The 27,985-nt window shown below is 43.5% G+C and overlaps 1 protein-coding gene across 1 annotated transcript; it reads right to left on the bottom strand.

The window, feature by feature from the left end:
• Window positions 1-2,288: 2,288 nt before the first annotated feature.
• LOC115387450 (amine sulfotransferase-like) lies at window positions 2,289-21,575 on the bottom strand. Its single transcript, XM_030090158.1, has 6 exons — window positions 21,434-21,575; window positions 21,158-21,360; window positions 8,350-8,476; window positions 6,499-6,593; window positions 6,240-6,411; window positions 2,289-2,398 (listed from the first exon to the last, which is right to left on the bottom strand). Exons 1-6 carry the CDS (start codon window positions 21,573-21,575, stop codon window positions 2,289-2,291), a joined length of 849 nt encoding a protein of 282 aa, XP_029946018.1.
• Between the last annotated feature and the right edge of the window lie 6,410 nt (window positions 21,576-27,985).

Below are 27,985 nucleotides of genomic sequence, written 5' to 3'. Positions count from 1 at the left end.
GTGGCGACGCGCCGGTGAACTGCGACCCATCGCCATGGGCCAAAAACTCTAAGACACATAATCAACACTGTCAGGGTCAAAGTTTAGGATAATTTCTAGCTAGAATATTCATAGTAGGCTAACAACTTAGTGTTTTATGAATAAAACTTACCGGGATTGGGAGTCATTCAGGAGCTGCTTCAAGCTCCGGTTGGATCGGAAATTTGGCCTCCATTGCCCCACCAACTTTCTCCTGGGCTTCTGCTGAAGACCACAGCACCAGGAAACCCTGGGTCTCCTCCTCGACCACCGCTTATTCTCAATATCCAATTCTTGGCTAAATTAAATGCTGCTCCACCTCACTTTCTGATAAAAACACATGGTGACTCTGTGTTCTGCCAGAGGAGACATAACCCTGCCCCCACTGCCTGACGTCGTCGATATGTGGCCCGGGCCCCGATCTGGCCCAGCAAATAGTTGGTGTCCGAAAAAGCCCCGGTTTTTGAGAGCTGGAGCTGGACCTCAGTCAGTGGGGAAACAAACACTGGTTCAAAGTTGGGCACCAGCCCCAAAACAGCACAGGAACCAGTTTGGTAGAAAAAGGCCCTGTGGGTCATTCCATCTCAAGTCAACAAATGGCTCCAGCAGCACCACTTCTGATTTGCATTATATGCAGTTTCACTGTGCCATTAGGTCCCAAAAAAAGGTAGCAAACAGGTTTTTGGTCATATGTGTACACGTTTTGCTTTTACACCCAATTATAAGGGTGTAGGTTTCAGCCTCAATCTGATAGCTGTCATTCAGGTACATACTTCAGAGGTCCATAATTCTTGAAATGTGCAAGCTAGAAGCATGAAATTCACAGGAACATTTCATTTTTCACTGCTAGTGCAAAATAATCATGTTTTTAGCCCCAGTCTGAGTGTGAAAAATTTTACAGGGGGGTGAAATTCCTGAAAAAAAAAAAATCTTAATTTCGCCCATGTTTGAAAGGCCTCTGTATGCCATTATAATCTAAAAGAAAATATTTAAACAGCATTTCTTTCTTTAGTATGGGTCTTTACTGACATGCTAAAACCACTCTTGAAGTACTCAGCTGCCTCGTGTGGTTGCAGGACCTACTTTAATTAGGGGCAAATCTGAAATTTAATGAAATACAACCACATTTTTCACCATGTGTGATAAATAGCACCACTCTGAAACTTTTTGCAGTGAATCTTTATATTCCAGTTATAAAAATTTCAAAATATTGAATTGGTGTTCATTTCTAGGGACACACCCAGTCTAGGGACTCCACCACTATTTATACTGATGTTGTACTTTAAGGGGAGGGTTTGGGGTTTGTGCCAGGATGATGGTGGCGATAGCTGGACGATGAGGGCTAGCAGCTAGCCTAGCTCGGATACCTCAGCGCTTACCCCTCTTCTGCTTCCTCCTGTTCCGCCTGTGGCGCCTCCACTGTGGGCTCACCGCAGGGGCGGGGTTCGGGGGTTGAGCAGGCCTCCGGAGCAGACCATAGGAGCGGAGTTTCCCACATCCGCTGAAATCTCTGGCATAAATGTATTTCTGAATATGATTCTGCGATGTTGAGCAGAAGCTTGCGGGAGTAAGTTCTCTTTGGGGTGCACAAAAAACACTGAAACACCATTTGGTCGGGACCGAGAGGAGCCACTGCGTGTGTATGCGCCGCCATTCGTCTGAGAGTATTAGGCTCATGCTATATGTTCTAATTTGCAGTTCAGGGTCTTGAAATAAGTTAAAACTGAGACCGGCAGATTTTGACCTTCTAGTTATTTAAGGAGAGGACTGGCTGTCCTTAATTCTTTCCCAAACAATTGTTACATTTGATTGTTTAATAATGATTACATTTTTCTTGGCCAGCATGTTTATTTGAGAATGTCATCCCCAAAGAGGCACAGTTTTGATATTATATGTCTCCATGCAATATATAAATGTCTGTGTTCATAAACATAAGTGATGGAACTAAGGAGTGTAAGGAACAGAAAGCAGGGCAAAGACAGAGTATTTATTTTCACAGTTAAAATCCAATTACATGTTAAGTAAAATATTTATATCACATGATACAATATTACATTATTGGCACAGTTATTACAAATTTCTTATTTTTCTTTTTTTATCAGGCCAATAACATTATAAATTATTATGTTACTAGCAAAAATTATATTTTTGGTCCAGAACTTTTATTACGTTATTGGCATTATTGGTTTTAACAACATGAAAAGAAATGAACACAGGCAACATAAGTCACCCATAAACCAATTATCAACTTATCACCCTTGGACAGCTCTTTATTCCCAGATGAACCTCAGGGACAAATCACCAAGTTTCTCCTGAAGGAGTCGATCCACTCGTTGACTCTGTTCAGCAGTGAAAAAGTTCTTCCAGTCACCGATTTGACCTGACATAAAGACACAATTATTTGTTTCAGAAAGCTGATTCAGTGAAAACTCTGTGAAATGAAATGACTGTGAGATATGAGGTCCTGAAGTCTGAAGTCTGGTTTTGAGTGAAAACACTTTTGTTTGTTTAATAAAAGTTTCAAGTTCACAAGGCAGCAATTTGAAAACAATGTGCATTTGCTACACATGCTGAAAACTGTAACAAAATTGCCCGGATCAACTCTCATCACAATTATGACTGCATGCATTTGACCTGGCCCTGTACTACCTGGTGTTCCACTATGGGGTGCATTTGGCTCTGTGATACATTGGTGAGACTTTGTGCAGTCGCTGGTAGCTTCTCTCTGTTATTACTCTGCCACTGAAATATACTGATCTGCAGCGACCAAGGAATCGACAAGTCCTCAGCGAGTGTTGAGTGTTTAATAAGGAATGGACAACAAAACGCGTTATCACTGAAGTCTGGCCAAAGGCTGGATGTCTTACAAACTTGCCGATTTAAAGGAGCACAACATCAGTCGTCCCTTTTCCATCTAGCATGTTAATCATGCTAGCAACCAGTCAATGCAAGATTGGACAGCGACAGCTGACAGCATGTCTGGAGGCATCGAGAGGCCCAAGCTTCCATGGAGTATGCTTGCCAACATTAGTACAAATGGATCTTCAAATCTGACTGATAAAAATGTGTTGCTCAAAAGAATCCAGGAGAGTGAAAGAGGTCAACCTTAAGCAGAAGCCTATTTTCTTACACTGCATAACACACGAGGAAACACTGAGCTGGTCTCTACTGCAGCTTCAGCACGTTGTGAAGACAGCTGGAAAATTTGTGAACTTGATCAGAATGAGGGGATTTCAGCAAATGACTATGTTGTAATTAGCACTTTATAAATTCAGTTGTACTGAGTAGTGTCTGGTGCTTGCCCAGTCTGTCTGTCACACTTTTTTTTCCATCTGTCACATTTCAATAGTCAGTGTGTTCCCTAAGCCAAACAGTCTGCCACAGCCCACAGCTCTAAAGATTAACAATGGAGAACATGGAGAACAATACACTTTGAACATTAACAATTGAGAACACAGAGAACAACATACTGTAAACATTAACAATGGACAACATATACCCCTTTCCCACTGCAACTAGCGGGATGACCTGTGTCTGCAACCTGCTGACGATCGGCTTTTTAGACTCCTTTCCCACTGCCTGCAGACCCAGGTCTAGCCCCTGCTGGCGAGCCGCGTCGCGGCTTTTCCCCGCGCTGATGGTGTCCCACGTTGATGACATCATCAGCGCGACAGAGCACAATGAAAGTAAACAATGCAGCGGAACACAGTCCCCGTTACCTGTAGACGAATCTCCTCTTCCCCACGGATTGGGGAAGCTCTCTGGTCTCACTACCTTGCCAGTACTGGGTCATCTGGAAGGAAATCTCACGCTGTGTCCAGAAACAACAACTAGCGCACTAATGTAGCCACGCTGCGTCGACGTCATCATGTAAGTTCCTGGATGTGTCCCTCCCACTAAAAGCCGATAGAAAGCTGACCCGGTAAATTCCCAGGTCGATTGCAGGGTTGAATGACCTGGGTCGAAATGCCGGTGAAATCCTTTCCCACTGCCATGAGGAGCTGATTGTTAGCGGGTTTAAACTGTTTTTTTGGCCAGTGGGAAAGGGGTGATAGAGAACAATAGACTCTACACCAGACATGGGCAAACTACGGCCCGCAAGCCACATACGGTCCGTTAGGCTTTTCAATCCGTTCCACCCAACTCGTCCAAATTATAGTAAAAACCTCGTTCATGTTCTCCTTTTCTGCAATGCCCACGTTTCCCCAAATAGATGGCGAGCTCAAAAAACATTGACCGATGTTGGAGTGGCGCGCACTCTGTTTCACCTCGTCTGTTGCCGTTCGAGCCTTTCTGTAAACATGAGCGACCAAAGAGAAGGACAGTGGACAGTGCCTGCTGAGTGTTGAACAACAACAACACTGTTCACTCTAAAATTAGTGAGTTTTTCTGCTGTTATGAAAAAATGCATATGGAAAGTTTGGAGGTGTGTCTTTTAATTAAAAGCACTGTGTGCATTTCCGCACAGCAGCGGCACAGCAGCTTCATTAACACGCCGCATATCAGTCTGAATTTCAATTTCTAGTTTCTGCTCCAGGTAGGATATTTAATCCAGCCTGTCTGTCTGCTCTACGTGTTCAGTTTGCTATTATTGAGCGTGAAAATATGTTTTGAATTTTGAAAGTGATTCCATTTATTTTTTCCCAATAAATGTTGATTTCTTTAACTTTGTACCTTTGATTGAAACGTATTAAACAGACATAATCTCCAGGTTTTAGAAATCACAGTGCGTATGCTATTTCAATCTATTTACATTTTCTCCTCCCAGTATTGTGCATAATAGTGTATAAACACCGTATCTTGCACATTCCTTGAGACAAAGTTATTAACTGATAAGGGCTATTTTGTATATTTGAAAGTGTCTTCTCAAAAAGGACTGACGCTTCAAACTGATGTCTACAGAAGAGCATTAGGGCTGGGAAAAAATAGAATTTATAATCCTTACCAACTTTTAGTCCTCACATCTCTCCAAAAAATAATGAACCAAAATTTTAGAAAAATATATATTTGTAATTAAAAGTTCTTCAAAAGGCATGACAGAAATTATTCACATCAATTGCTGTATTCAAAATATTTTTATGCAGTGCTTTAGTATATCCGGCCCAAACGGTCCAATACTCCTGGCCCGGCCCCCCTGTCAAATTTTAGAACTCATTGTGGCCCGCGAGTCAAAAAGTTTGCCCACCCTTCCTCTAAACATTAACATTAAGACCAGGACCAGAAGAAGCTAGACTACAAGCAGGACCAGGAGAATTTGACACTCTGGAGGAAAATGTTATTTTTGCCATTGGGTTTTAGGGTTGTCATGTTTTTGTCTTAATTTTCTATTATTTTAATTCTTCTGGTAAAATGCACAACAAACAACGTGATGTAGTCATTATATGCACTAGAAAAATGAATGATTCTGTACTTTGTCAGTGCAGGAAAGTCAAATGACACCAAAATTGCACAAAAATGCTGTAGACCGGGAACAGCTCTGTGTTGCCAGATTGGGTTTCTGCACAATCAGGGTTCTTTGAACATGTCGGGCGGGTTGATGAAATGGTTATGTGCTTGTGACATGTTTTTATTAATAATAATAATGATGCATTGGTTTTATATAGCGCTTTACATTGCATTATTCATTCACACCATACTGGGTGGTGGTAAGCTACTACTGTAGCCACAGCTGCCCAGGGGCAGACTGACAGAAGCGAGGCTGCCAATCTGCGCCATCGGCCCCTCCGACCACCACCAACCATTCACTCTCACAACTTTTATACTAGGAAAGGTGGGTGAAGTGTCTTGCCCAAGGACACGACGACAGTTTTATGCCTGCGGGTGCAGGGCTCGAACCACCAACCTTCCGGTTATAAGACAACCTGCTCTACCAACTGAGCTACTGTCGCCCCAACATAACTGTACTATGCAAATACAGTTTTGATGAGCATTTTCAACAGAGATGGCCGTTTGGACTGGTTTCTATTGTGTTTAATGGGTCTCTCATATTGTTTTGACTGAGAGCAACGGATCTGGCAACCTCGTCCAGCAGACTGGAGATGCACCGGAGGCGGTGTGGGTGACAGTGCTGCGGTAATTCTGTGCCAGAGCCGAACCGGATATGCACCGCATCCAGTGTGAGCCCGGCATTAGGGTCTGTCAACATGTTTCTGCTCATTTTAGGGTTACATCATGGAACCCTATCATGTTACTGCAGTACACATTTGTTGCAGTTAGATCACCTTTGCGCATGAAGTTCCCTTGAATCTTGTCTTGTGGTATAAATTCATAGTTTGCTTTTGGGTTTTTCTTCATGTTCTCGAACTTAGACTTTTCAGCCACTTGTATGATGGCAGCTTCACTGAGGCCTTTCCCCAAGAAGGTGCAGATCTTTTTTACGGCTCCTTTCAGGTCCTAAAACAGAAAAATAATAAAATAATAACTCAATATTTGGAAATAAAAATATGAAATGAAAAAAACAAGGAAAAAGAGGTATCTAACCAAAATCATCTCCTCGTAGGTCAGGATGAGGATGTTGTACTGATCTCTGTTTAGGTGCCATTCTCTGACATGATCAAACCAGGACGATCCTCCAACTGTGAAAGATTTTAACAGTGAGACCAAAACAAGAACTGATCCTGCAACAGATGCTCTTAAAGGATAAGTTCGGTTTAAACAGTTTTCACGTTGTTTATAGAACGAAGTAGAACAATATACTCACCCAGAAAGGTTTTCTGATCCAAACAGTGCTTCGGGAGAAATTTAGATCCAAAATCGAGCTGCAGACATCTGTATGCTGTTAGCCAATGGGGCATGTGTGGCGGCGGCTCCCAAAACAGCGTTAATCATCCAAAAAGTCATTAGTTTCACCAATATTTCCTCATGGTCCGCTCAGCCTCTCCTCCACCACAGCCCGGTGTCGCAAAATACAGGCTGTTGCGGTTTTAATAATCTCTGAAGTGAATATGGTGATCTGGATGTAAACTGAAGTACATTCACCAAGAGACACAGTAGGGGGCGCTGTGCACCTAAGTTGTTGGTTGCCACCTGCTCCAAAAAGGATTGAACTGCTCTGGTCTGCAAACATCTTCTTCTTTGGAGCAGGTGGCGACCAACAACTTAGGTGCACAGCGCCCCCTACTGTGTCTCTTGGTGAATGTACTTCAGTTTACATCCTGATCACCATATTCACTTCAGAGATCTGTAAAACCGCAACAGCCTGTATTTTGCGACACCGGGCTGTGGTGGAGGAGAGGCTGAGCGGACCATGAGGAAATATTGGTGAAACTAATGACTTTTTGGATGATTAAAGCCATTTTGGGAGCCACCGCCACACATGCCCCATTGGCTAACAGCATACGGATGTCTGCAGCTCGATTTTGGATCTAAATTTCTCCCGAAGCACTGTTTGGATCAGAAAACCTTTCTGGGTGAGTATATTGTTCTACTTCGTTCTACAAACAACGTGAAAACTGTTGTAACAATCAGCCTACTGCTTCCAAGGCGATCTTGCCACACGCATAAAGACGTTATGGTCGGAAAACACCAATCAGCAGGGGTGATTAACTGGCAGATGACAAACTTAGAATTGGTAACAAAAAAACACATTTATTCTGGAAAAAACCCTCCCAACAGAAAACAAGCAACCTGTCGCTAGAGCGCTCCTCTTTATAAATTAAACAGAAAATGCCGCACAACGCAGAAAGTCCATAACAAACTCAAAGGCCCCACAAAGTCCTCTCTTTTATTGTCCAAAGTTCCCCAAAGTTCGAGGCGCACGTTCCTGCGCAGGGCCCGACTGAGTGGCCGGCAGCCGTTAATTACTCACGCCCGGTAAGATCCTCAGTCCTCTCGTCCCCAATGCTTCTCCTCACCAGCCCGGTGGCTCTGTGGCAAGTAATTGTATTATCCCAAAAGCACAAAGTGATATTCCCTTAGGTGCAGATCCTCCGGGTAAACACTCCACAGCCTCGCTCCTCCGGCAGGTGAGTTCCCTCCAGGACGGCGTGTGACGTCACTCCCCTCCCCCAGCAGGTGCGCTGTTTCCCCTTAAATAAACAACCCCGCTCAGATACCTATGTCCAGGTGATAACGCCCATACGTTTTTTCAAACAAAACCGTGCCCCAGACTAAGTATCCCCAGTGAACCAAGTTTTACATATTCGGATGTCAGCTCAGGAAAAACATTTTATTACCCCTGCTGGGTGAAACAGGTAAGGACCTACCCGGTTGTTACACTGTTTAAACCAAACTTATCCTTTAACCTAAATTTATAGAAGCATGTTCACCCATTCACACACACAAGCCAACAGCAGCTGTTCTGGTGCTCATCTGAAACCAATATTGTCTCACCGTTTCCTGTCAGGTACTCATCAAGAAACTGCTCAAAGCTGTTGGGACTATCCAATGTGCTGCATTTTCTGCTGAAGTGAAAGTAGGAGACGATGTTGTCTTTTGGATTCCGCATCACGTAAATGATCTGAAACATGAAAAAGAAAAAGGACGATTTATGTATTCATTTCAAAACAAGAAACGTTCTTTTCTGTGACAGTCTTGTTTTCTGTTTTGGTTGGGGTCAAGACTCTCATCAGATCACCAAATATTTTTTTTGATGGAATAATTACAGGACCGCACACCCCTAGGCATGTCCCCATGCATGCATTTTGCCAGACACGCACATTCATGCTGTTTGAGGAAAATGGAACTGTAGCAGCCCTTGGATTGATGAGGCGTGAGATCACACTGATGCGCAAGGACTTCTTTATTCCATCGAGATGCATTCCTTACGGCACCGTGAAACTGTTTTTTAAAACATGTATACAGACAAAAAAAGAAACATTTTAAAATAAATATTTAACAGTGCAATTGGATCATTATATTAACCTTTCACAATCATAACTTCACCGACGTACCTCGCTGCGCTCTCCAAGGAATGCAAACTCAAGTGAAGCCGCTGGCAGCAGCGGCTGCCTGACGGCTGTGTCAAATGAACAGCTGGGAGCCAAGCGGACACATTTAAAGATTGCTTGCAGGTAACTTCCGGGTCGTCGTTCACAATGCAAAAAATACAAAATATACAAAATAAATCACACCAAGTTTCAGCCAAATTGGAGCATTCACACATTACTTTCTGTTTCCAGCAGGGGACGCTATGGCTTACGGTGGTGATCATTGTGATCACATGTGGACTATGAAAAAGGGTGTAAAGTTTCAACAAAAATGGAGCATGTGAACAACACCTCCTGTGTCCAGCAGAATAGCTGATAGTGATTATTACCATACGGCTGTGATCAGATCTGGACTTTGGTGCCAGGTGTAAAGTTTGAGCCTGATTGGACTATGTTCAGCGTGTTCACAGGTCACTTCCTGTTCCATGTGGAGTAGTCATAGCCACAGCCCCGGGTTGTGGGAGTGGCTGAGAGCCATGGTCTCACATACATTTAAGCAAGAAAACTACCATTTTTAAGGATTCACTTTCATCCATCCATTTTCTATAGCTTATCAGGGAGTAGGCCGTGGGAAGACTAAATGCTGCGGCAACAAAACCAGACTCCCTACAGTCCCAGGACCAGATCCCCTCCGGCTCATGGCTGTACCTAGAAAAAAAAAAAAAAAGTCTGTCCATAAAAATAATGAACAGAACCGGTGCCAAAGGGTAGCCCTGCCAGAGTCCAACATGCACCAGGAACAGGTCTGGCTTACTGCCAGTAATGTGGACCAGACTCCTGCTTCGGTCCTACAGAGACCGGATGGCCCTTAACAAAGGGCCCTGGACTCCGTACTCCCAAATCCCCCCCGCAAGACACCACAAGGGACGCGGTCAAATGCCTTCTCCAAATCCACAAAACACATGTGGACTGGTTAGGGGAAGTCCTACGAGCCCTTGAGCACCCTATCAGGGGTCTAGAGCTGTTTCAGGGTTTCAAGACCAGGACGAAAACTGCATTGTTCCTTCTGGATCCAAGGTTTGACTAGCTGTAGAATCCTCCTCTCCAGTACCCTGGAATAGACTTTCATGGGGGGGCTGAGGAGTGTGACCCCACTATAGTTAGAGCACACCCTCCAGTCCCCCTTTGTTAAAAAGGGGAACGACCACCCCAGTCTGCCAGTCCAGAGGTTCTGTCCCCGACCACCACGTGATGTTACAGAGATGAGTGAACAAGACAGTCCTTAACATCCAGAGACTGAAGGGACTCATTGAGAACCTCATCCACCCCCAGTGCCTTGACACTGAGGAGCTGACCAACCACCTCTGAGGCCTCAGCCAACCTCTGAGACCTCAGCCTCTGTTTCCTCCAGGAAGACATGGGGACAGGATTGAAGAGGTTCTGGAAGTCTTCCTTCCACCATCCTATGACATCTGCAGTTGAGGTCAGCAGCTCCCCTCATCTGTTGTAAAGTGTTGGTGGAGACATGCTTTCCTCTTCTGATGCACTGGACAGTTTGCAAGGATTTCGAGGCCAACTGGTAGTCCACCTCCATGGTTTTCTGTACTCCTCCAGACCCCAGTTTTTGCCTCTACAGCCACTCAGGTTTTGGTTCTCTTGGCCTGGAGTTCCTGTCAGCTGCTTCGGGAGTCTCACGAACCAACAAGACTCTCCAGGACTCCTTCTTCAGCTTGACGGCAGCCCTTACTTCCTGTCTCCACCACTGGGTTCAGGATTTCTGCCACCACAGCACCGGAGACCTGGAGACCACAGCTCTGTGCAGCTGCTTTGACAATGGAGGTGGAGAACATGGAGAACACGGTCCACTGGGACTCCATGTCACCAGCCTCCCTCAGGATCTGGGAGAAGCTCTCCTGGAGGTGGGAATTGAAAACCCTGCTGACAGAGGGTTCCACCAGACGTTCCCAGCAGACCCTCACAACGCGTTTGGTTCTGCCAAATCTGTGCAGGTTCCTCCTCCATCAACTCACCGCCAGATGGTGATCGATCCACAGCTCTGTCCTCTCTTCACCCGAGTGTCCAAGGCACGAGGTCAGAGGTTAGATGACACAACAACAAAGTTGATCATCAACCTCCGACCTAGGGTGTCCTGGTGCTAAATGCACTTAGGGACTCCCTTGTGCCCGAACATGGAGTCCATTATGGACAAACTGGCTAGAACACAAGTCTAATAAAGGATGGTAATGGTAGAATTGTCTGCACTTATATAGTGCTTTTCCTCTGCATTAACAGACCCCAAAGCGCTTTACACTGCATTAACACATATACCCATTCACACTCACATTCACACACCAGTGTGGAATACCACTGGGGTTCAGATCAGGGAGGCTGTGCGTCCTGACCCAACCCCCCTCCAGGTCTCACTGTTGCTGCCCACATGAGCATTGAAGTCCCCCAGTAGAACCATGGAGTCTCCAGATGGAGCACTGTCCAGCACCCCTCCCAGGGACTCCAAGAAGGTTGGGTACTCTGCACTGCTGTTTGGCCGGTAAGCCAAGGCAACAGTGAGGAATCTGTTCCAACCTGAAGGACCAGGGACATGACCCTCTCGTTCACTGGGGTGACTTCCAACACATGGCGGCTGAGCTGTGGGGCTATAAGCAAACCCACACCAGTCCGCCACCTCTCATCGGGGGTAACGCCAGAGAAGTGGAGAGTCCAGCCCTTGAGATTGGGTTCCAGAGTCCAGGCTGTGTGTGGAGGTGAGCCCGACTATATATAGTCGGTACCGCTCAACCTCCCTCACAAGTTGAGGCTCCTCCCTGAATGAGGTGACGGTCTCTGTGTCTGGGGACTGGGTCGCCAAGCACCCTGCATCTGCTCCCACCCAATCCACATTGCAATTGTGCAGGGCCCCTACAGTTCCCTCGGAGGGTGGTAAGGTCAGCGGAAGTAAGGCCCACGTTGCCCCTTTGGGCTGAGCCCAGTTGGGCCATGTGGACAAAGACCTGACACCAGGTGCTCGCATACCAGCCCTAACCCCAGGTCTGGCTCCAGGGTGAGGCCCCGACTGCGCCATACCAGGCGACGCAACTACCTTTGTTTTCTTCCTTCTCACAAGGGCTGTTGGCCTGCTCTCAGTCTGGCCCGTCACCCAGGATCTGTTTGCCATGGGAGACATTACCAGTGGCATAAAGCCCCTGACAACAGAGCTCCTGGGATCATGCGGGCTCTCAAACTCCCCCACCACAATAAGGTGGCAGTTCTGGGATTACTTGTAATTTTCAATTTCCAATGATTAGATTTTATCAGAAAGAACTTATATTTTAAATTAGTTGTGTGCTTTTATTTTGATGACAGCCATAGATACATCCCAGTGAGCTGGGTAGAAAGGTTTAGCTTCACAGTGAGAGACATTCCTCTGCACGCTGCTCTGGAACACATGACTCAGAGTGAAAATCTGCTTTTCTTGAAGAAAACTGCTCTCAGAACCAAAATGTTAGAATAAATTGTTCAAAATTTGATCATTTCAAATAGAGAAAGTTGTTTCAAATCAATAAGAGTTTTTTTTTTTTCAAATTGTGTTCTTTTAGGAAGCTTTTACAGCTGTAGTTAATGTTATTAAATAACATAATATAAATAACATAACATAAATGATATTACCAAAGAAATGCTGAGTGCTTGTTGTTCAGGTTTAACACTCCAGGATTGAAATGTTGCCATCATAAATATTTCAATGACCATTTTATGAAGAGTGAAGTAGAGTTCATCCAAAGTCCAACAGCACTGAGTAGTTTATGGCTTTGATTGAAAGAAGCTGACTGTCGTGTGCATGCCATTTCACAATGACAAACTCTCCTCTGAGGTCTTTGGGCCTGTTAGAAAAATGCAGTTATTCTCATTGCTTCATGTTAACATTGACCGATTTCTCCTGCCTGGAATATCTAACCCTTAAGGGCCCATGAATACAGGCAGAGTCTGCCAATGCCCTATTATGCATGTACTGGAAAATCACTGCAAGCCTGTGTACCCAGAGGAAAATGTGTATTATCAGCTGGAACCGCCCACTAATATTCTAATAAAGAAGTTTGGGGATGAGCAGCTCTTTGGAGATGAAAGAAGCTGCCCTGATGGAGCTGCTGTCTTTCCCCTCACTCGCAAAACTGATATCTGTCTCTACCTTGTTGCTTTTGCTGCTGTGTTCTCTGGTCTACCTGTTTCAGGGCTGCAGCTGGCCTCAAACCTGACAGGGACGCTGCCGTGGCCAAGAACATTGTTTGCTGGTGTGTGCTTTTACACACAGCTGTACCCCATTCTACGGAGCCGCGGACATGACATGATAATAAAAAAAATAATAAATTGTGGCCACAAAGTCCTAAATCATGTGCACAAAATAATAATTCATTCCCATGAAATAATAAATTGTGCGCATGAAATACAAATTTGTGGCCACAAATTAGGTATATCATTCACATACTGAACAGTCCAGTAAAGTTGGCAGCATATTGACAGATATGGACCATGTCATGTCTGGGGCTCCGTACTATTCACAGCAGAGAAGGCAAATTGACTGGTGCGTGGCTTTATGAAATGATACAAAAATCAGTGTGCCAAAGTCTGAAGCTGTCCAAGACTGTCTGAAAGGTTGTTTTTTTATGTACTTTTTATTGTAAACTGTGGTGGACTGGAAGGAGCTCAGTTATGCGTGAACAGATCAATCTCTAATATGTGCAATCTGCTATCAAGTTCTTTCCCTCCTCCTTGAGTCATCTCCACTTAAACTTTCTTCTGTGCTGTATGTATTCCTTTTCCATCACTGTCAATCAGCAGATATGTGACAGCATAGAAGTTTCTTTGATGGTGTATGTTCTGTCAAAACTGCCTGTGAGCTGTTCCGTCTCCCATCCCCTGTCCAGGAGGAGAAAGACCAGGTGGATCCAATCACCTCTTTAATGTTGCTGGCTGGCTGGGTGTGGAGGAGACACCTGTGTTGCAGCCTTCCTGCACACAAAACAGGACACAGCTCACCAAACTATTAATAAAACAGAAAAGGTATTCTTCCCTGTGAATAACCTGTGTGAAGAGTTTTTACTCTTCACAACTGTGGATGGACAGCTGGTAAGCGCTGCCATGTATTGGTGTTTGTGGAAACATCTCCGTCAGTTTGCACAAGAAATGTCTGTTGCATTCAGAAGCACCTGGGATATTCCGGCTTCAAACACAAACTTTAAGTTTAATGTTTTTGTTTGTTTTTTTTTTGTTTTTTTTTTTTCCCGTGAAAGTGCAAAGTTTGTATTGATTACTGGATTTTAACAAGAATGAAGAATTATTTAAAATGTGGATGAAGTTTAAGTATGTGCTGTGTGAAATGCATTTGATTTATTTCTGCATTTGTTTGCTGACTGTTTAAACTGTGTTGAATAAGTTAAGTGTTTAAATCTATTTTTGTTAAGAATATATGGTTCCTTATTGCCAAATCATAATCAATTCAATTATTTTCAATACAAACTTAATGAAATATGAAAAAAGTAGTACTTGTAGTAGTAATTTGGGTTGTATTTTGTGTGTTCCTTGTAAAAGTTTTATTAAATGGATTATGCACTGACTGGAGAGCACTTGAAATGTTATTGTACCTGTGACAATGACACATAAAAATCTATCGAATCGATAGAAACCGGGTGCAGTCTGCTAAAGACTAAAGGAACCTGGTAAAATCTGCTACAGAACCTAAGAAAACTTAAAGAAAGATATATAAAAAAGACAAAAGAAAACTAATGGAACCCAACGAAACCCGAGGTTCCAAAGAATTGCTAAAAAAAAAAGTAAAGAAACACAAACAAATCTCAGACAGCTCAAGAAACCTAAAGAACTGGAAAGCTACAGAATATTATAGAATTTTAAAGAAACTTGAAGGACTTAAGAAATCTAAACTGACCTGCAACTGAAACCTGATGTGATGGCAATAAAAGATCATAAAAACTTGAACTGGTTTTTTGAGTGAAATCCTGTGAAACATCCCATGAAGTAAACATTCTGTTCAAGTCTGGAGCAGCACAAAATTTCAGAAGGCTTGACAGTGGGAAATAGTTTCTTCCAGTTTAATATCCATTGTACAGTCCAAGTACCTTCCTCCTCAAAATCACGGGCATAAATAATTCACCTGATTTTATATATGGTTTGAACCAAGCAAACGCGGTCATGCTGAACAATCTGCATGGAATTTAATCCCAAACACATTTTCTTCTTACTAGATCAATCCACCCACCCAGAGATTTGACAAACTCCAAAAAGTCAAAAATAGTGAGATGTCTTGCAGAGGGATGCAGCACTGTTAAAATTGCCAAATTTTTGAGGCGTGATCATCAAACAATCAAGCGTTTCATTCAAAATAATCAACAGGGTCGCAAGAAGCGTGTTGAAAAAACAAGGCACAAAATAACTGCCCATGTACTGAGGAAAATCAAGCGTGAAGCTGCCAAGATGCTGCTTGCCATCAGTTTTGCCATATTTCAGAGCTGGAGCATCACTGGAGGGCCAAAAAGCACCAGGTGTGCAATACTCAGGGACATTGCCGAGGTAAGGAAGGCTGAAAAACCACCACTGAACAAGACACACAAGATAAAACATCAAGACTGGGCCAATAAATATCATAAGACTGATTTTTCTAAGGTTTCATGGACTGATGAAATGAGAGTGAGTCTTGATGGACCAGATGGATGGCCCGGGGCTGAGAGCTCCACTCTGACTCAGACGCTAGCAAGGTGGAGGTGGGGGGCTGGTCTGGGCTGGTATCATCAGAGAGAAGCTTGTGGGACCTTTTCGGGTTGAGGATGGAGTCCAGCGCAACTCCCAGTCCTACTGCCAGTTTCTGGAAGACAGCTTCTTCAAGCAGTGGGACAGGAAGATGTCAGCATCGTTCAAGAAAAACCTGATTGCAGGACAGTGCTCCATCACATGCAACCCAGTCCTCCACTGCGAGGAAAGTAGTGACTTGGCTCCTTGTTCATCTGATCTGAACCCCATCGAGAATCTGTGGTCCCTCATCAAATGTGAGAGCTACAGGGAGGGAAAACAGTAGACCTCTCTGAACAGTGTCTGGGAGGCTGTGGTTGCTGCTGTGTGTGATGTTGATCGTGAACAGATCAAGACACTCACAGAATTTATGGATGGCAGGCTTTTGAGTGTCCTCGCAAAGAAAGGTGGCTATATTGGCCACTGATTTGTTTTTGTTTTGTTTTTGAATGCCAGAAATGAATATTTGTAAATTTTGAGTGGTATACGAGGGTGTACCCAAAAGAATCCGGAATTTGACTATAACTGTTTATTTCTGACATTTCAAAATAAAACATCACTGTCGCCTTCAAAATAATCCCCATCTGCATTAATGCAGCGCTCCAGCCGTGTCTCCCACTTCACCAATGCGTCGTCAGACCCGTGCGTAATTGTGCCATTTTTTGCCGGCTGCGATTTTTCTGTCACCTCCTCCACATCTGCAAACCGCTGTCCCTTCAGCTGCTTCTTCAACTTGGGGAACAAGAAAAAGTCACTCGACGCTACATCTGGCGAATAAGGCGGATGGGAGAGGAGATTCATATCATTCTTCTCCAGAAACTGCGTGAGGCGCAGCGCCGTGTCCGCTGGCGCTCTGTGGTGGTGGATCAACCGGCTCCACTCCGCCACTACGCTCTGCTTCCTCCTCACATCCTCACGGAGCGTCTGAGGACTTCCTGTAGTAGTCCTGATTTACAGTCTGACCTGGAGGGACAAACTCGCTGTGGACGATACCCTGGACAGCCAAGAAGCAGCTCAGCATTGTTTTCATGGCTGAGCGGACCTGACGCGCCGACATCTGGCCCTTTTAAAACCACCCAAACCACTCATGGACCTGATTTTTCCCCAGAGCATCATCCTTGTAGGCTTGCTGCAACAAGGTGAGTGTTTCTGCTGCTGTTTTTTCCCAGCAAAAAGCAGAATTTAATGTTTCCGCGCTGCTCTGGCTTCCCAGTCAATGTCGCCATTTTGGACAAAAATCGCAGACCGCTGCTGCACTCTGTTGCTATAAATAGCGCCTGACAGGCGTCAGTGTAACTCTCGGAGCTCAGATTTCTCACAGATGTGCACGAGGCTTACCTGCAGCACATCTGACGGCCAGAAGTCAGAACTCATTATTATTATTGTTTTCTGACCAAATTCCAGTTTCTTTTGGGTACCCCCTCATATTGGTTTCCCTGGTGAAAAGAAATAAGTGAAATGGGTATTTATTTGTTTTATTGTTAGGTTGCCTAATAATTATGCACAGTAATAGTCACCTGCACACACAGATATCCTATGAAGATACTGAAACTAAAAAAGCCCCATTCCAACTTCCAAATATATTCAGCTTTGATATTTGAGTGTTTTGTGTTCATTGAGAACAATTCTGCACACCCTGTACAAGCCAGCATCCATCAGTGAGGCCTCATCAGTGCCAAATTCCTTTGTTTTTCTTTCTTTCTTTCTTTAGTTATTTTTTTGTTTTGTTTTTCAACAAGAAATCACTTCTTGCACCATCGCAGACTGCTGTCAGCTTCTGCAGCCATCTGGACAGGAAAAGTAACTCAACTTGGTGCAGGACGGGATCCATTTATTACAAACTTCAAATAAAATCCATTCAAACTCATTGTCCATTCCAATTTATTTTGAATTCACAGATTAAATCATTGATCTTTTTTTTTTTTTTTCATTTGAGCCTGTTCTGTCCAGCAGGAAGCAGCAGAACAGAGCTTCTGGCTGCTGGAAGCTTTCAGACAAAGTGACTTTTCAAGAGGAGCTTATAGGCATAAAGCTCCCCTTGATAAAATGATTTCTGACTTAATTTTATTTATTTTGAATCCTGGTCCATGATATTGCTGGAACTGACAAGAAGACAGGAAGAGAGACAGAGACAAAAGTAGTAAACAAATTAAACATCTTGAAGCCCTCTGAGACAACTGTTGTTGTGATACTGGGCTATACAAAAATAAATTGCTTGATTGATTGATTGATTGATAAACAAACAGAAGAAGTAAGATAGCAAAGATTCCACCATCCTTCAGTTAGAACCCACACTCCAGAACTTGAACAGAGAGAACAGAGAACATCCTACAGACTGTAGTTAGAGAACATATCTGGTAGTTATCTGGAATGTGAAGCTGATGATCCAGCTAACAAATTATACAAAAGCATCAGGAGAGACCTGGTCCAGATGGTCATCAGTCTAACAGCCCACCAGACAACAAGGGAACTGAGTCCACATGCAGAATATGAATAGGGTTTCAAGATCAGCCTGATCATGCAAATGTGACAGTGATCATGCATATATGATTGCTCACCCCTCTACCCCGCCAGGCAGACATCCACGCACCGGTCCAGAAGGGGGCAAAGGAAGGCCAAGGCCGGGACCCCCGGCGGCCACAGGACCCGGGCCCAGGACCCTGGGACCATGTTCGGTTTGCAATTAAAATTGAGGGGCAGTAACCACATTGCGCTGCAAGCGAAGCAAAATGAGCAGCCTCCCCTACTGACCAACTAATTAGTTAAAACTAGTGCTGTCATGTGATCAAAAAATCTAATTAATTGCAGGATTTGTAATTAGTTAATCTAATTAATCACATTCTAATCTCATATCTGCTTTAGGTACGCAAGTGAAGAATTCAAATTCAGGGACGTTACAGATTTGTAGTGCATGACTCATCAATTGGATACACTGAGAAGTGAAGATTTGAAATCCACATTTTTTGTTAATGATGAATGTAAGCTAAGTTTTGTCCAATATAAATTCTAAGCCCAATCAGGCAACTTAAATAACACTTTCAGTGTGTTTCATTAAAGAAATTCAAAAGAAGAAAAGGTTAAAGTACATCCCAGCAAACCAGTTTGGCCTGGTGCACAATTCAAAAATGCAGTACAGATATTGATAAAAAAAAATTCTGAAATAAAATAAGGGTGAGTCTCAAATAGCCACTTAAGCAAGCTAAATTCAACATGAATACTAAAACTAACTTAAAGCTAGGGTTGGCGATCTTGGAAAACTAGCATGTAGCACGAACGTAGCATCTCCCCAAGGCTCTGCCTCGCTCTCACCCCATTGGAGGCGCTCCTGTTGGGAGCGAACGCACTGGATGCAGAAGTGCCGCATGCACGGAGTTTGTGATCGTCTCCAATTTTATTAACCTTTCTGACTGCCGCACACAACGCGCATAGGAGTGCAGCGCGCCCGCTCCGCTTCTTTCTATTTTTCACGCGAGCCGCGAGCACCGAGAGCGCCTTGGCAACGCACGCGCGCACTGAACCAGGGCCAGTGCACGCCATTGAAATGTACGCGCAGGGGGCTGGTAGAACGGCAAAGGGATTTGATTGGTTCCTTAAGAGCGGTCCACGCCTTACGATTGGTCGGAGTTTTTACTGTCCTGTGGCCGCTACAGTTGTCAGATTTTCTCCGCACCTTTTTCCGTACACATAATGTATTGACTTCTCCCAGGGGGCAAGGAGCATTTCACTCAGTATGACAAAAAGTGCTTTTGGACAACATCGTATACCCTAGCTTTAATACAGCAATTTAAAATGAATACTACAAGTATAACATGTCTCTAAATAAGACAACAGTTCAATTCACATTATTTTGCCACTTAAGTGTGCTATAATTAATCTTAGATTAATTGTTTTAGTGCACTATTTTGCAGTGTAATTAATTGATCTAATCTACTAAAGTGACAGTCCTAATTAAAACTACTTGATTAACAGTGAGAGGCTAGCCACCAAAGGCTGAATTGTTTCCACTTAGATGCCCCCCCAAACCCCCACCCCCATACCCGAAGAGGTAGCTGCCAGAGGAATTGGTTGAGGGAATTTTTTTTTCAACCTAAGATAGATTTCAGTTGATGATATTCTAAAACATGTGCTGCTGATTGCATATTGTGAAGTGAGAGTATTCAATGGCAAGAAGAGAAAACTCCTAAAGAGGCTTCTTCCATCTTGACCTGGGCTATGGAACAGATCAATGGCTTTTTAAATCTTGCCTGTTGCTCAATAGTAAAATGAAAACGGTATGTATGATGTTCTCCAAACAGTCTTAAATTTTAAAAAACATGTCAAGAATCTATCAAATAAAGTCAAGTTTAATCTAAGAAATTTTAGATAAATTGATAAATATATAATGTTTGGAGCCGCAAAAATTTTCTTACATTCAATGATTTTGTCACACATCGAATATTGCATCACATGTTGGTCGCTGACGAGTGTGGGTACTTCAAAATCTATAGAATCTCTTTAGAAAAATCTGTTTAAAGTTTTTGACAAAAGCCGAGATCTCACCATATTTGTGATGTTTTACAAAAGCATAACTTCCTGAGTCTGGAGAATTTCAAGCATTTCAAATCTGCAGAGTGTAGCAGCTGCTGCAGCAAACTTATGCCTGCCTGAGAGGTGGATTCCCCTGGAACTTTTGTGGAGGGACTCTGGTGTAGGGGGGTGTTTCCTGGAAGAAAGTTTGTTCTGGTGGTTCTTTTGGGCCAGTGTTTTGAAACGCATTGAACTGAACCGTCTGTGCCAATAAACAAGCCAGAAACTGGATATTCGTCTGAGCCTCTGTTTCCTGGATTACTACAATATTTTGTGTAAAAAGTGTTTCATGGACTGGCACCCCTCCACTGTTGGACTATTTTAAAATAAAGACTGGTGCAAGGACATGTTCCACCTCTAGGGGCGACTGTGAGGTGCTTTTCAGAAAAACTGCTTTTGGACAAAATGCTCTGTCTGTGAAGGCCAGTAAGATCTGGAACAGTCTCCCCCTCACTGTCAGGGAATGCTCCACTTTTCCTCTGTTCAGAGCTCAGCTCAAAGTGTGGCTTAAAGCAAACCAGTCCTGTAATCAATTACTCTATTTTTAACATGTTTTCTTTTGTACTAATTGTGTTCACTGTAGTTTTCTTCTTATATCTGCCAAAGGACTACAGATGTAAATTAGCCTTGTGGCTATAATATGTCATATTTACACCTGTTATTGTCTGGCAATGCAGATGTTCATTTATGTGCACTGTCCTTATCAAATCAATAATTAAGAAGCTCCCAAGAAGCACCATAGATCAAACTAAAGATTCAAAAAATAACAAAAAGGAGAGTGAGAGGAGTAAGAATGTTGTCATCTCCTACACAAAGCTAAATCAAGCCTCCAACAGCTGTGGCTGCTGTGAATACACCTGATGTCTCTGTGCTGCCACCCACGCTGAATAAACACAGATGGCTCCTACACTGACCTTTGCCTTCTTCTCCTTCAGTCCTGAAGGCAAGAATGACGGGATGAGGTGAGAGGAGAAGAGTCGAGGAGATGGTCTCTTGGAGTAGTCTTGACCCTCACAGAACTCCAGCCAAGGCATCTGCTCCATGTTGTTTGGATATTCATTCAGGCCTCCAGCCAGCTCGCAGATGGAGATGATGATCTGTTGAGTCCAGATGGTTCCTGTCCAGGATCCAAACATTAAGTTATGACAAAACTGCCAATCAAACGGCCACATGAGAGTTCTCTTACCTACCTGACTTCAAATAGGTCACAAGGAAGATGTCGCTGTCCCTGATTTCAAAACTCTGAAGGGAGTCGATGTATTCTGCTGTGGTCATACCAGCAGGAAAATTATAGTTTTTATATCTGACTATATGTTCAGTGATCTGCTCCATGCTACCGCGTAGTGTCAGATTAACTCTGAGCTCTCAGATGGACTCTGAACTTTGATTTATGCAGAAGTGACTACAGCATGGTGGAACCAAAGAGATTAGCTGCAGCGTCTCTCAGAGGAAATTTGATGTAAAAAGCTTGATTGAAAGCATTACAAAATTAAACAGTTAAAGTATGTGTTATTGTGTTTTTCATCTGTAGCAATTCACATTGTGATAAGGAACAGATGTGCAGGGTCCTGATGGTCCGTGCATGAAGTATAATTCATTGTTGTTGCTCACACTAAACAAAAAAAAAACAAAAAAAAAACACTTGTTTTCGGGGGTATTTGGTATTTCACTGACGAATGAAGTGAAAAGCAATTCTGCACTACACAGTGGCACTAAGCGGCCACTTTCCCTTTTTCCATCTTGCACAATGAAAATTAAAAAAAGGAGTCCAGAGCCTTCAAAGTTAAAGCATGGTGTTTTGAATGATGCATATGAGACAGTGTAGTTTAAAGGTGGAATACAACATTTTCTCGAAAAGACGAAGCTCCACGTCTGTTACTCACTTTTTGAACAACGCGCATGCGTCAGACCATCCGCCCGGCTCTCCTGCTTCTCCCAGAAAACGCGGAAGTGTACGAGCGCGATCTCCTCTTCTCCGGCGTGCACGGCTCTGTTTACAGTTTCTGCGATCCGCCTCGCTCATAAATAAAGCTTTTTTTTTCCGAAACAGCTACAGTTTCATTATGTCAGACTCGCCATCGGTAAGTAGGAGCTCAGAAGCTCACCGGCTACATAAACACTCTGAATGCGCATGCGCAAAAGGGAGAAGCTGATTGGGCGCAAGCACGGAGAACCGCCTTACGAAAGCAGCTCGTCAGAATGATTGACAAACAGACCCACCAATTATTTAGGTGACCCACCCGGAAATCAAAATGTTGTATTACACCTTTAAGGAGAGGACATAATAAAGCACAGCAACATCCTACATAATTAACATACCGTATCGGCCCGAATATAAGACAATATTTTTTTTCCAAAAATGGTTTTCTTAAAAATGGGGTGGTGCTATAATGGAGGACTAGATGGAGCCAAAGTCCCAGTGAGCTGTACTGCCTCTGCTTGCATGCAGTGGCTCAGCCACCCCGTTAGGGGGAGCTAGCGAGCTGGACAGCATGCAAGCCTACAGCAGTGTGAGAAGAAGACTGAGCCATGTGGCTGGTGTTTGGCTGTGTTTGAAACCACATACTGCCTACTACATTTGTCCATGCCAAAAACTGTCCATACTGCATCCTGCATACCCAGTCCATCAGACAGTATGCAAAGCGTTTACACTACAGCATACTACATAATAACCCACAATGCATTGCACTCCTCCCCGAGCCGAAATCAACCTGCTCAAGCTGATTTCACTTTTGCTCTAAACTCTTCAAATGTATGACTTTATCGAGATTTTTTTTTTTTAAATTAGGCGACAAAGTGGTGGTTTAGAGCCGAGTGTGTCGTTTATTTGTCTAAATACCAACCGTTTATGATTTTGTTCGGACGAATTCAGCGAAATTCAAGCCAGCCGCAGAGAGCAACGCATTTCCGGCTATTTTCACAAAAATAAAGCACCCCTTTCCTTTTCTCATGCAAAAAAACCCTTGTGTGATAAATCTATGCTTTTACTTTGAAAACAAGAAGTCAATCTTTCAGCAATATATCTTGCTTAACATCACCATTTGGACTGTTGTCCCGTTAATGGAATTGGACCAGTTACCATGCTTTACCGACGGAGAGATTTTTTGGTTCTTCAACGAAGATCGGCTCGCCGTCTCCGCTCCCCCACTGTCTGCCGCGTTGCATCTTGGGTAATTTCAGTATGAGTAGTAAACCCACGATGTATACTCAACATTTCTGGTAAATGCAGTATGCATCTGGGAACTTCTCGCATACTCACAAATCACATACTGCCAGTGTAAATGCACCACATACTCAATAAGTTAGTTTGAGTAGTAGGTAAGTATGTGGTTTCCAACACAGCCTTTGTTTTTCTAAGGTTCATGTCAAACAGCGCGTTGAAAATGTATGCCTGTAAGTACTTGAATATGCTTACTTGATGTTCAGGATAGAGGTGAAATTTATACTTGTGAGTTTGGCCGTTTGTTTTGAAGTTTCAACGCAGATGCTAATTCTATTTTTTTTTCCTTGTCCTGTTCAGCAGCTGGGGCATGCAATATTGTATGATTGTAGCCTTTTACTATCCGAACAGATTTTAATGTCAGCAGCAGGACGGGACTGAATCTCTTCCTGCTGCTGCCTTTATTTAAAGCTGGCATCTGGCATGGCTGCCGGACACAGATGCTAATTCCGTTAGCATGTTGATGGTGTTTTCATTAATAGTTAGCATTGAGCTAGCGGCTTTGATTTTAAATACTGACTTGTTTTGTTTTTAGACAGTGATGTATGTTGTGATCCATTTTGTATATTTGTTCACTTATATGTATATCTGGTTTGTTTCAGTTTTACACTGCTTTCAGGAGAAAGTAATAAAAGCTCAGAGCAGCTGAAATCTCCTGCTTTCTTTCTGAAGAACTGTTCTCTACATGCCAAACTGAATCCAATATTCATGGAGGGCTAAATCATTAATGTTCATGAAGTTGAATAGAACTTGAATTTGATGGTTATAAAGTTATTTACATCATTAATGCAGTTATTGAACCTTTCAGGTACTTAATTATTGCTTTTTGTCACTTATTTTCAGAAAGATATTTTTTTTATTTAATACTGTAATTTTTTTTTTTATCTTAAATCACATGAAATGTTATATCTGTTGTGAGTTTTTGAGTTTAAATAATTGTACAAAAAAAAGTTATCTTATGAGTAACCTTATTGTCTTCAACATTTTTATTTTCACAAAATGATATTTGAATTAAAGCCACAAGTGGCATTGGACAGGACCGAGCCCTCTCGCAAGGTGGCCTGACTGAGGCCGTCCTCGTACCTTGATGACTGAACTCCAGGTCATTGGGAACCTTGCTCCTCCATTTTCATGAGTTGATATCATTTTCTGTTGTAAATTGGCTTTCATTTTGAAGGAATTTTGGGCTTGTATTTTGGAAAAGTAGTACATGCTTCCACTAACACTGTTTAAACCCAAATTATGAACCTCCTTTGTTAAAAATGTGACATGACTTTTTTGGGGGCAAACTAACTTAAATACTATGTTTTTGGCCTTCAGAGATCTATATGACGTGACTGAAAGATAGCATCATATGTCCCCTTTAATGACACCTGCTGTCAGCTCAATGACTGCACTGCATGCCCATATATGGTCAGTTGCAGACTTCCTGTTCGATTTGGTCAGAGGTGTCAATGGGTGATTTTTAGATCTCGATGAGATGAACGCGTGAGCAATTGGTTTTATCTCTCTACGACATTCCCATAGGCCGTTGCCACCATTTTAGCATTTGAATCAATTTTACTTTGAAAGTGGACTTCCTGTTGGATTTAGGTTGTGGATGTAAATGAGAGATATTTAGATCTCCATGAGACGAACACTTGAGCAAATGATTTTATCTCTCTACGACATTCCTATGGGCCATAGCGCCCATTGTTTTCAAAAATGTGACTTTTATTTTGAAGGGTTGCTAAAATCCACACCGTGTGACCTTTGACAAAGTTTGAAACATCGTTTGTAGAGAAGCTTCTCCTCTATCAGGCCGCATTACTCTGACGTCTCTACGACAAACTGTCTCGGACAAGATAATGTTTAAATGAGGAGTGATTTTTACTTTGAAGGGAAATAGTGGACTTAGTGCCAGATTTTCACACTGATTGGTTGTTGTAAAGTCTGATAGCAGCCAAGATGAATGACCTGTGGTATCGCTCCTTCCTACACCGCGGGTGTAAAAGTCTGCTGCTGAAGGAGCTGCTCAGAGACCCCACAGTGTTGTGCAGGGGATGAGAGGGGTTATTCATGATAGATATCAGCTTATTTACCATCCTCCTCTCCCCCACCTCCTCTATGGAGTCCAGTGGACAGCCCAGGACAGAACACGCTCTCCTGATGAGTTTATTAAGTCTCTTCCTGTCTCTGTCTGTGCTGCCCCCTCTCCAGCAGACCACGGCGTAGAAGATAGCAGAAGCTACCACGGGGTCATAAAAGGTTCTGAGGAGGGCACTGTGCACTCCGAAGGACCTCAGCCTCCTCAGCAGATGGAGGTGACTCTGGCCCTTCTTGTACAGGGCATGGGTGTTGTCAGTTCAGTCCTTTTTTTTCAGGTGAACACCCAGAAATTTGTAGTTGTCCACTACCTCGATTTCCACCCCCTGAATGTTCACTGGAGTGGGGTGTGATGACTTCCTCCCTAAATCAATCACCAATTCCTTTGTCTTGCTGGCTTTCAAATGAAGCTGGTTTAGTTTACACCAGCTGACAAAGTCCTTGATGACCTCCCTGCATTCCTGATCATTCCCCCCGGAAACAAAATCCAATGATGGCTGAATCATCTGAGAATTACTGGAGGTGGCATTTTGTGGAATTGTAAGTGAAATCTGAGGTGTAGAGGGTGAAAAGGAAGGGTGAGAGCACCGTACCCTGAGGGGCACCTGTGCTGCAGAGCACCACATCGGACACACAGGTCTGGAGCCTCACATACTGTGGTCTGTTGGTGAGACAATCCGTGGTCCATGCTTCCAGGTGTTGGTCCACCCCAGCTCCTTCCATCTTCTCCCTCAGTAGTGATGGCTGGATGGTGTTGAAGGCACTGGAGAAGTTGAAAAAACATGACTCTCACAGTGCTCCTAGGGTTCTTCAGGTGTGACAGTGACCTGTGCATCAGGTAGATTACTGCGTCATCCACCCCAATGCCAGGCCGGTAGGCAAACTGAAGGGGATCCATCTGTGTGCTCACCAAGGGTCGCAGATGTCTCAGGAGGATTCTCTCCATGGTCTTCATCAGGTGAGAGGTCAGCGCTGCAGGCCTGAAGTGGTTGGGTTCCCTGGGGCAAGGAATCTTGGGGACAGCGACCACACAAGAGGTCTTCCAGAGGGCTGGAACCTTCTCCAGTTCCAGGCTCAGGTTAAAGATGTGCACGACCACCCAACATACCGTATTGGCCCAAATATAAGATGATGTTCTTTTCCAGAAATTGCATCCTCAAAAGTGGGGTCGTGTTATAATCGCAGACTTATGGTAGATGGTCAATACGCATCCGCGCTGCTAGATGGAGCCAAAGTATCACTGACCAGAGAGCGAGTGGAGTGATGAAATGAGATCAAATGATCTGATGAAAAATGGCGGATCATCTGGAACAAAGGGGCTGAACGCTGGACAACTGAGCAAACAACAGAGGTGAAGTTATGATACCAACTTTAAACTGATGGTGATCAATGCAGCAGAGTCATCAAACAACCGTCAAGCTGCCAGGAGATCTGGTGTAGCAGAGCGCCTCGTTCGATATTGGAGAGCACAGAAAAAAAACGCCTACAGAATGCTAACACTAAAAACTTTCCGTGGTTCCAAGAGCGGACGCTTCAGAGAGATTGATAGAAGGGTGAGTGAATATGTCACTGAAAAACGGAAAGACAGAATGCCCACCACCAGAGCCTGATTCAGCTGAAGGCACTGGAAAGTTATTTACATCATTTATGCAGTTTGGACCCCTTGAGGCTTCTTGTTTGTTGCTTATTGTTTATTTTGAGAAAGAGAATATATTTTTTTCATTTTATATCTCGTGAAATGTTATCTCAGTTGTGAGTTTTTGAGTTTATAATTGTATGATTAAAAAGTTGTTTTATGAGTGACCTTACTGTCTTCAGCATTTTTTTTTTTTTTTTTTTTACAAAATGATCTTTGAAAAACAGGGGTCGTGTTATAATCGGAGTTGTCTTATATTCGGGCCAATAGGGTAACTGATCCGCACAGTCCTTCAGCAGCCTAGGGCAGATACCATCAGGACCTGCAGCCTTCCTAGCCTTGATCTTCTTAAGCTCCCACCTCACCTGGTGAACTGTCAGGGAGAGGGGGTTAGGGGGCTGGTGTAGGTCAGGTGATGAAGAGGGCATGCAGTGTGGGGGAGGGCGGGCTGGCCAGGGAAGGTGTGAAGTGGTTCCATTGTGGACTGTAGGGGTAGGAAGGCCTGGCCCAGGAAGTTGTGAAGTGTGCAGAGTTTACCGCCGTCCACTAGGTGGCAGTGCAGTGCTAGTATTAAGTTACTTCCATGTTCCGCCTGTCTGAGAGGGTGTGTTGTTGTCTTTAGAAAGTCCCGCTCTGTGAATGTTCTCACTTCTCCAGCATATATATTCATGCTGATATATATTACTGTTGTAAGTATTTCAAGTTTGTCAGTAGTATAATCTTTCAAGCCTAGTTAGCCCAGTATATTGTTTCTGTGACTTATTCTTACCTTAGAATTGCTAGTGGCAGCTTGTTGCTTAT

The sequence above is a fragment of the Salarias fasciatus genome, chromosome 4 (genome assembly GCF_902148845.1).
Source record: "Salarias fasciatus chromosome 4, fSalaFa1.1, whole genome shotgun sequence".
NCBI classification, from domain to species: domain Eukaryota; kingdom Metazoa; phylum Chordata; class Actinopteri; order Blenniiformes; family Blenniidae; genus Salarias; species Salarias fasciatus.
The sequence above is the reverse complement of the archived record's forward strand: the minus strand, read 5'-3'. Positions and strand labels throughout refer to the sequence as shown.